This window comes from Rhinopithecus bieti, unplaced genomic scaffold (genome assembly GCF_001698545.2).
Source record: "Rhinopithecus bieti isolate Rb0 unplaced genomic scaffold, ASM169854v2 scaffold_34544, whole genome shotgun sequence".
Lineage (NCBI taxonomy): Eukaryota > Metazoa > Chordata > Mammalia > Primates > Cercopithecidae > Rhinopithecus > Rhinopithecus bieti.
The window spans coordinates 949,301-959,896 of record NW_016814795.1 but is presented as its reverse complement, the minus strand read 5'-3'; the positions used below and the strand labels follow the sequence as shown (position 1 = coordinate 959,896).

At 35.0% G+C, this 10,596-nt stretch overlaps 1 protein-coding gene across 1 annotated transcript in view; it reads left to right on the top strand.

The window, feature by feature from the left end:
* Positions 1–10,596, top strand: part of SEMA3A (semaphorin 3A) — a 231,727-nt gene that overhangs the window by 85,155 nt on the left and 135,976 nt on the right. The window contains exon 4 of the mRNA XM_017852379.1: positions 5,622–5,741. Coding sequence (XP_017707868.1) covers positions 5,622–5,741 — 120 coding nt within the window. The remainder of the gene's footprint in view (positions 1–5,621; positions 5,742–10,596) is intronic.

Here is a 10,596-nt window from a genome sequence, read left to right as displayed (position 1 = left end):
AAAAAAAAAAAAAAAAAAAAAAAAAAACAGACTTTAGTACTTTGGACTTTAAGGACTCCAGCAAAAATTAATGTTTGATATTAGGCAAGACAGGAGGTAGAAAGGAGGTAGATGTGAATGAAATCAAGCATTCTTCTAAAATATGGGCTCAGTTTTTCTGTCTTTTCCTAAGGTTACATCTCACGTGCAATTAAAGATGCAGTTCATCTCTCTTTTATGTGTAATGATTTCTGTTATGGTAAAGGCATGTATGTTAGAATTAAATATGCCAAATAATTTTGTCCACAATAAATTCCTTTAGATTGCAACTCTCCTTACTTGATGTAAACAAATGACTTGGTTGCATTAAGGCATGAACACTAAATATTCAGCCCCGGGCATAAAATTGGAAACCACTGAATATCATTTTTGAAATAAGGATGAGGATTGTGAGTACTTCATCATTTTCCTGGTTTGGTAGGAAACATATTTATGTACATTTCCCAGAATATTTGCAATTGTCTGCATTTATTGTAATATGAGATAAAGAAAGGTTATGCTAGGTACATATAATGGACCACAGCCAAATCATGCAAATGAATGGCACACATCATGATGAATCCGAGTGACAGTATAATATAAAAGAAAACATAAGCCTAAAAATCGATACCATAAGCTTCTATGGTCCACACAGAATTTCAAAGTGAATTTTTTTGAACTCCTTTAAATAAAAGAAAATCACAGCGGTCAGCTTTTGCTAATAGCATGGTCTATAGTGCCTATGTGGATAATCATTTTGAACATGTTTGAAGGTTTCAAGTAATTTGAAAGAAAAATGTTTATAGAATCTTGAACAATATTTCTAGAACTTCAAAACAAATAGTCAATCTAGAGGGAAAAGAGCAGTCAAATTGGGCACTTAACTGCAATGGACATTTAAGTAAAATAATTTGGGAGCCTTATACAGAGAGTCTTCATTTAGTTTAATCATATAATTCAAGCCACTTTAAAAGTTGTTTTTCAGTTATCATAGGTTTAATGGTGATATAGTTCAATTAATATGAATATGCTTACATACCAAAATTACTGGCTATGTAATATTGCTAACTTTGTTGTGTTAGTTGAATCAGTATTATTTTAAATCTCTAAAAAATATAAAAGCATTGATATGGAAAGTTCAATTCATTTTATTATGGCATATTCTAAATACTGATGGTAAAAATGCCTCCCAAAATGGACAGAACTGCCTATTCATCACTTTAAAAGGTGAATGTTAAAAAAATTCCAAGTCACAAATTCAACATTAGAAGGCTAATATCATAATTACAACATGGTTTATATTTTAGTTTTATTAGATAAGCCTCTTTGGAGAAGAGATTTCTAACATCCTTTAGTGAATAGTAAAGTATTAGAAAGACGCAATTATGGATGATCGGATTACAGCTGTAATAGCACAAGGTTAAAAGAAAAAAAAAAAAAGACTAAACATTATTGCCAGATAAGTGCGGAAAAGCTTAAATAGAGGAAGGGATAAAGTGAGTGACAGGAACAATCTCACGGATTACTGCTTTGGCATGAAGATTCCAGTATTCAGCTAGCTTGCCAAATAAATTGACCAGAGAAAAAGAAAGTCAACAGATTAACTTCAGGAATTAAGCTTATTAATGGGTTTTCAGGCATAAATGTATCCACCCATCACGATAGGAAAAGATTTCCTTTGCTTTCCCAGCTGCTAGATTATGCACCAAAATATTTCTACATAAACTATCGATGGGATAGAAGCATTTTTTCTTTTTACATGAATTCTCACTGACCTGAGTCAATGTTATATGCTACCCATTCATTTTGGACTGATTTGTAGTTGAGCCAGAACAAGTTGTTTGATTTAATCATGAACTGAATATATTTGAATAGAGATTGTTCACGTTCACAAGTCTTCTCTCCTTTTCTCTTCGCTTACTTAGAGTAAAATTTAACTGCTCCATCCAGAATTTAAGAACATGCAAGGAGGTAATTGGAATTGGAGGTAAATCATATTCTTTTGTAGAAAGTATAATTATCGGAAGTTAGTTAAAAACACCTCAGTTCTGTTTTAATTTTCATGCATGGAGCAGTTGTTTTGACAGATGGATGGACTTTATTTTTGTAACCGTCCAGGAAAAGTCTGTGTAACACAGTCTAATCAGTGCTTCATATCGGCAATGTTTGTTTTTGAATCACTGTGCTTTTGGCTCCTGTATCTTTTTCTAGGGGTAGACATTTTCTTCTAAATTTATTACTCCAGGTAATATCTTTATACATAATTCCTCATTCCTTTGATCTGGAAAGACCAGAGACCCTTAAAAACATAAGTGTAAGTGGTTTGTCACTAAGGGTGATGAATCATTACCCCTCAGGTGTGGCCTTGGATTTTACTGGTTTATAACTGCCCTTACTTTTATTTCTAGCTAACAATCTATAACACTGTTGCTCTGGAGAACATTTCAGTAAAATAAGAGGTCAGTATGGTTGCCTGACTCTTGGGAAGTCAACTTGTTGCTAAACTTGTCTGTGTTCATCAACTTAAATTCCAAAAAGGATCAAGGTTTGAAAAATGAATTCATTTTGAACTGATTCCACTCTCTTTATTACATTGTAAATCCTCCAGTGCTGAGTAAAGCAGTGCAGTAGTTTAAGGCCAAAAAGTACATTACATTCTGAGTTTTAAGAATCATCATGGTTCAAGAAAAGGTCAGAAGCACTCTTCTTCTGTCTCCCTAGAGCAGAAATGTGTGAAGTGTGTTTCCTTTTTCTGCCACGCTTCCTTCTTTTTTAGAGGACTGTCCAAGCTGCTTCCAAATAAAATGAATATCCTGTTTTGGAACACTCGAAAACCTTGGCAGCAACAAGCTAGAGAATGAAGGCAAATGAATGACAGGATTGATACTCTTTTATGTAGGTTTTCTGTTGAGAACAAATCCTTACTAACAATGTCTCTGTCAAGTTTTTGCTTCTTCTCTGTCCAGTTCTTTTAATACACTTTCCTCCTCCATTGTTCTTGATGGGTCTTCTCTCAGCTATTTTTAACCAAATTTGAAAGTATTTCCTTCCATTTCTTTGTTTTATTTCAAGCATCTTTATATCCTCTAAGCCCAAGAAATTTCTCTCCATTCTATTTGCATCAACCTCCACTTTCAAAGTAATATTGAGCTTGCCCCCAGGGCATGGTAACAATACAACCTGCTGCCAACTGGGAGAGTTCAGTGGGGAAATGAAGGGGATCATTCCAGGCCTTAGGCCAATAGAGTGGGTCTAGTGGCTTAGTAAAAACATAGAATCCCGTTATCAGCACTCTCGGTAGAACCCTTTGCCAGGTTTCACAGCTATGGTCCTGTGATTGATTTTGTTCCAACAGCTCTGTAGGGGAATTGTTGTCATGTTATAGTGGTTCCTCTTTAGTAGTTAATAGAGAACAAATTAAAATTATGATATTCAGTGGAGCCCAATTTCATAGTTAGCAAGAACCCTGAGAGTTTTTCAGTCATTAATTACAATCTGCTAATTTCCTTCGAAGGACAGATGTAGTCACTATAAATTGCTAATCAGTTATTCAATCTGTAAGAGATAAAGAGCCCACAAATTCTGTGATATTATGATTCATAACAGTTGCAGAGGTGACATGAGCCTTTGTTTTGTTCACAAGTATTCTTACTGGTAAAATATGTTCTTCCTTATTTATTATGGAGAAGTAAGTTCCACTGTCCTATTTCTAAGGAGGTAGTTAGGTAACACTGATAAGACTAAAAAATTGGGGTTTGTGGAAAAAATTGCATGCATATCTATAAAGGCATGGCATGCAAACTGAAATCCTGTTTTTTTCTAGAATGAAAAAGACATCCATCTGGGTTTGCCACTATTATTTATTAGGATATCTGTTTGCTTACCAATATGTACACAGCCAATTTCTTAGTTTCAGCGTATGGTGCTGGAACTGGTTATTTCTAATCTGGAATACTATAATATTGAGCCCACAATCAGAGATGATTATCTTTATATAAAAGCAGAGTATGTGGCCACCTACGTGTTTCAAAGTAAACATTTTCCTGAAAATGGCTTCTTTGCAAATGACTGAAATTTTTTTAAGAACACAAATAAATCCTTTGGGTAAGGCTCATGAATGCCTGGTTTGTAAATGAGTTTATCAGATGTTTCCCTTTCCACAACCTCTTTCCTCTGCCCAAGCCTTCATGCCCTATTCTCTTGGGGAAGGAAGAGAGACTTACAGAATGGAGAGCTTGTTGCTAAGAGTAGTGGAAGTTAAGTTATATCTGTTTCATAGTTTTACCTAAGAGGTACCCTATTTAAAGTGAAACACGGATGAGATCCACATACCTTTTAAGCTAGGAAATTTTTCCTCATAACAACTTGCAAGATCAATTTATTTCAGAGAGTAATTTTAAACATTGGAGTGCCTTACCAGACAAAAGAAAGACTCAGGATCTGTGTAGCAAAACAGTGGAAGAAATTATGTTCATTTTAGTTACCCCCAAAGTACTCAGCATATGTTAGGAAAGCATGAGGGAGGAGTCATAACTAGAAACTTTCGCATTTTACTTTAAATGGGCCACATTCATTTTTAGGGCAATGTATTTTAGGGTCATCATCAGGTTTCATCCTAGAAAAATAAGTGATAATAGACAGCAATTATTTGAATTTAAATATCAATTAATCTGCTTAAGTTTGGTTGTCTGATCCTTATTTTACGGGGCAATGGAATTAAGATAAAATAATCAGCTTCAAATATAGAATACAGATGTCATGTGGAAATGTACTCAAATAATCTTACCACCTCAGTTGTAAGCTCCAACTGACTACATAAAGCACTCTGAGCTTTCACTTGAAAACTGGCAAGTCATAGAGAATGGCTTTGGGAGTGTGACACGCTTAGAAGTCCCAGGAACAACCCAGTCCTGTCATGTGTGCCTGCCTTGCTTGTACTGTTGTCCACACTTGATCCTTAACTGCATTTCTAGTTACATATTTGGTTCTTAATTCCAAATGTTTATAGAAAAAAAAAAAAAGGTAGTTAAGGAAGTCTATAGCCTTTAACAAAATCATTTTGAATGCAGTTTTTGTTATTTACCATGTGAATACTCATTTGGATATTTCCAAAATGGATTACTAATGATGTTTAAACTTTATGTTTATTAGAGGGTCATATTATATTATATTTTGTTTTCTTTTCCTAAAATGGAACTGAAAACTGATTTTGCTAGTAAATTTTCACCATCATTTTGTTTAGTCAATTCATTAGTTAATCAAGTAATTTGCCGCTCTCCTTATTTCTGGAAAAATCACCTGTGATTATTGATTATCTAATTTTTTTTTCTGCTTTTGTATAAATAAATTAAAAATAGTTTTAATGAAAGACTGATGGAAGGGCATAAAATAATTGTCCTCATCAGAGTAAGAAACTCTATATTTTAATGCATGTTATAATATAAACAAAACAATAGAAAAATAGATAAGTCCTTACAATGTTGTGAAAGGGATGCTAAAAAAAGAAAACAAAAGACAAATCTGTTCCAGCATGCCTAGCACCCTAGAGGACACCTCAGTCATGCTGATTGCTGAAAATCTTTGGTTTTCCTTTTGTCTTACAGAAAGAATGTGCTAATTTCATCAAGGTACTTAAGGCATATAATCAGACTCACTTGTACGCCTGTGGAACCGGGGCTTTTCATCCAATTTGCACCTACATTGAAATTGGACATCATCCTGAGGTAAAGCTGGCTTTTAAAAAATTGTGTTTGTCCATGACCCCTTTCTATTCAAAATGCTTCATTACTAATTTCTTCAGTTCATTTTGCTTCTGGTTCACTATTCAGTGGGACCTACTTCAAATTCAGATGCTGTTATTAATTTTAATCTGTGAATGCAAAAAGAATGAGAACATCACTCAACAAAAACTAGGGAGCAGGAGGAAAGAAGGAAGAAAGCATTTGTTTTCACCCTGGATTAGAGTCCAATCCGTTTTGCATGTGCAGCAGATGTCAGCAGGCTGAATGTGTGGTGTTTTCTCCTTCATTTGTATATTGCCAGCCTTCTCCTCCATTTCCATCCTCAGCTAGAAGTGTCTGCCACCCAGTTGTTTTCTTCTGCCTAGGGATTAAGAAAAGATGCCATACATTTGCACAATGATCTGATCTCAGGTTTGACTCACATTATTCACATTTGTATTCTTTCTTGGCTAAGCTTTGATTGTATATTTTTGATTATTATTTTGGAGGTATGGGAAAGAAAAAAATGTTTTTTTTTAAATCTGTCTATTCCTTGTAAAGATGTTTTAGTGAGGAAATTATGTACATTTAAGTAAAATCAAGATAAAGAAAAGTTGCTAATGTTGAAAGCAGTTTGGTGAATCTGGCTTATCAATAGCCTTCAATTATAAACCCTCTTGTAATTTTTGGCATGAAATCCTAAGAGGAACAAAAGTGTTCACGTAATGAGAAAATCATTGGTGACAATTGTCTTCAAAACTGGAATTCAGAAATACTCAACAAATAAAGGACTTATTCTTGAAATATTTCTGGTATCCTAAAGATAAAATAAAATTGACATGGTGTTCACTTCTTTATAACTGAAACTTTAGGTTCTCTCCCTAAATTTCATAAAGTGTCCCAAAGTGATATAAGTATGTCTTTTGACCCAAATGAATTAGAAATCAAAATAGTTTCTGCTATATCTTCTTTGTATAAGAAATCACCTTAGATATTACGCAGTTTCTAGACTAAACACCATTATTTTTTCTTCTTGATGAACCAGGGAAGATACATTCCCAAGATCTCACTAGTTGCCAGTCGCTCTTCATCCTATTTCCCCAACCATATCCTTCCTTCTTCTCTTTTTTATAAACCCATATGTATACTATTTTTCCTGACAGACTGAAGAGTTTTAAGTAAAAAGCAGCTTTAGGACAGGCAATTCTACTGATGTTGCTTGTTTTACATTGATTAAATTAGGGATAAATTTATGCACATGGTACTGGAGACTTTGTACACGTAATTTGTTTTAGCACCTGATTTAGTCACTCTCTCTTTGCTGTCTTCTCAACCAATTCCTATTGTAATACATCAGTTGTCCTAAAGCTTGGGCCCAAGGTGATTGTCTCACTTTTCTATATTCTGAAGGTAGCTCTAGAGAACCCCTTCCACATGATATTGTACTTTTTACATGAGTCATGGTATTGCACTTTTTACATGCGTCAGGAATTATGGTCTACATGATTGGCAATGGAATGGAATCAGGAATGCTGAACTTTTTTTTTTTTTTTTTTTTTTTTTTGTGAGATGGAGTCTCGCTCTGTTGCCCGGGCTGGAGTGCAGTGGCGTGATCTTGGCTCACTGCAACCTCTGCCTCCCAGGTTCAAGTGATTCTCCTGTCTCAGCCTCCCAAGTACCAAGTAACTGGGATTACAGGTGCATGCCGACATGCCTGGCTAATTTTTTGTATTTTAGTAGACATAGGGTTTCACCATGTTGCTCAGGCTGGTCTCGAATTTCTGAGCTCAGGCAATCCATCGACCTCGGCCTCCCCAAGTGCTAGGATTGCAGACATGAGTGACAGAGCCCAGTAGGAATGCTGAACTTTTAGCACAAATTAGCAGAAAGGACCTGGACTTTGGTGTCACATCTGGCTTCAGATCTTGCTCTACAACTTACTAGCTGTGGAGCCCTGGAAATATTACTTAACTTCTCTGAGACTCTGTCTCATACAAGCAACACAAGCTAAAAACAATCTTTTGATTCTCGGGGTCTGTATATTTTAAATGCAAGGTTAACTTATTACCTCTAACTGCCTTCTACCGCTCCTAGCACAGTATGACCCATTGACTTTTTTTTTTTTTTTTTTTGGCCCTGTAGAAACTCAAGGAGTTTTAATCCCATCATTATTAAAAGCATATCTGCTAGCCTCAGACTGCAGAGCTTGCATTCAACCTCAGCTTGGTACTAGCTGCTTAATCTGGTGCAAATTATTTACCTCCTCTGTATCTAAGTTTCTAAGCTAGAAATTTTTAAGGAAAATGGTCTGTACCTCACACAGTTGTGAAAGTTAAACATTGTCTAATGGATAATAAGAGCTGAAAAAAAGTCAATTAATATTAGAAGCTGTAACTATTTTAAAATGCAAGTCTATACCCGTTTAATACAAAATATAAATCTGCATCACAGCCTAAAAACTGTGTTGCTATTTTGCTTAATAGCAGTTGTCACTTTGCCTCTTAAATGTTTCTCACTTCATCAGAGATTGTAAATTATGGCATCGGATTCTCATGGCTGCCGGGTGATTCTGCACCTTTCTTAATTTCCCCTTTTTAAATGTGAGGCTTACATGATGTTGATGGTCATTTAAATTAAAACGCCATATGCTATCCTTGCATTTTTATCATTTTCCCGAAATGTTGATTTTTGAAGTTGAGATTTTAATAGAGTTAACAGTCTATTTCCTCTTCCACTCATCAACTACTCATTGCTGCCCTATGGGTGGGCCGCTGGGGAAATGAAGAGGTACAGGTTCTGGAGCCAGGCCATTTACCAGGATTTCCTCTACCCAAATAGCCAATATATAAAGCTTCCTGTCCGAGCATTCTGAGGTGGGAGATTGAAATGCGAGTGTTTTCCTGAGACTCTGAAACTCACAGCCTTTGAGAGAGGTCCTCCTTCAGAAGCTCAGTGATTTTGATTTGCATGATAACTATAGATTGTGAAATGCTGTTCCAGATTGTTTAGGGGATCAGAAGTAAGATGATTATGCAATTACCTGGGGAATTTGAAGCAGTCTAGACAGTCAATCTATGAAATTCTGGAAAAGATATTATCAATATATCTTGTCTAGACTACATCAAATTTAATTTTCAATGCTTAAGCTGCCTTAAGAGAGAATCTGCTTTAAATTCATCTATATTATACTTAAAACACTACTTTTGGATTTAAATTGTTTTGCTGTTTGTGAAGTTGAAAAAAAGAGACAGTGTATACTTCGTACTATTGGGAGAAGACAGTAACAGAAAGATCGGGAGAGTGAGAAATAAAATAGCAATCGAAACAGAGGCCAGGATTATTGGCTTAGAGTTCATAAACTCTCATAGAGTTTGAATATATCAACTTCTTTTCTCAAGGGCAACTTTTCAGATAAAGAACCCATTTTTTTCTCCTAAATTCTAGTTTAGAAGTTGTGTGTGTACTTTGCTATTACCTGCCCCACTCAAAATAATGAAAGACTGATCTCCTTTTAAAATTTTGTCTAGACATATTACAAATAATTTTATCATAAAAAAGACATTTCATTTGTTGCTTTTATTAAGACTTTTATGGATATTTAAACATTCAGTTTTTTCTTTGCAGTGTTCTTCCTTTTAAAACAACTTACCATCTTACATTCTGTTTTCAAGAATGTTGAAACTCCATTGTCAGAAAATGACATTATAGACTTAGCATTGTATATGGCAGAATGCCCCAGAAGTAAAAACATCACTTTGAAGGAAATCAGGGCTTACTTAATTATTTAATAGCTTTGGATCTTATAGGAGGAAATTAATAGCTCCTTTAAAGTAATAATACAACCATTTGCAAAATAACCTTCAGTTTCATCTTCTAGTTATGAAAATAGACCTCTTTTACTCTTCAAGCATTTTAATAGCATAAAATCATGAGTCGTTTAACAACAGAGACAGAATCTGAGAAATATGTCCTTAGGCTATTTTACTGTTGTGCAAAAATCATAGAGTGTACTTACACAAACCTAGATGGGATAGCCTACTATATACCTAGCCTATCTGGTGAAACCTATTGCTCCTAAGGCTGTAAATCCGTACAGTACGTTACTATACTGAATATTGTAGGCAATATGTAGCATAATAATAAGTATTTGTGCATCTAAACGTATGTAAACAGAGACAAGGCTTTCCAATGGCTATGAGGTCACTACGCAATAAGAATTTTTTAGATCCACTATAATCCTAGGGGCTTACCATCCTATATGCTGTTCATCATTAACCAAAATGTTATGTGCCACCTGACTATATTTACACTCCTGAATAGCATATTGCAAAATCTACTTTTGCTGTATCATGAATACCTCCTGACCACACACAGTATGTCATTGATTGCTGTCTTAAACAGATTTTCTCTTTCCTGTGGTACATTTGGGAATTGGTAGACCTATTAATTAACTCCAGTTCTGTAAGATATGTGTCAATCAATTCTTGGGTATCTTCCAATAACACTTGACACTGCAGAAAACTGCTGGTGAGGTCACATACGTCATACACATGTGTGTGTTTATCATAAAATGCTTGCAGAGTTCATGGAAAAAATGATTTAGAATTAGAGTACAGATGAGTCTGGAGTTTAAGCTCTCAGCATCCATGCCATTGAAATGAAAAGCGTGAGTCATCCTTGACAGGCAGAATATTCCCAAATGGCTTACAGTATATGGTATTTCCCCTTCAAATGTACATCTGTTAATAAAACAAAGTATGAATTTAGAAGTACAGATTTTCGAAGACGTCTCTGGATGTTTTCTCAAATTCCAAATGGGTCTTTTCAACTTACTGGCAGGAAATCTAAAAAAAAAAAA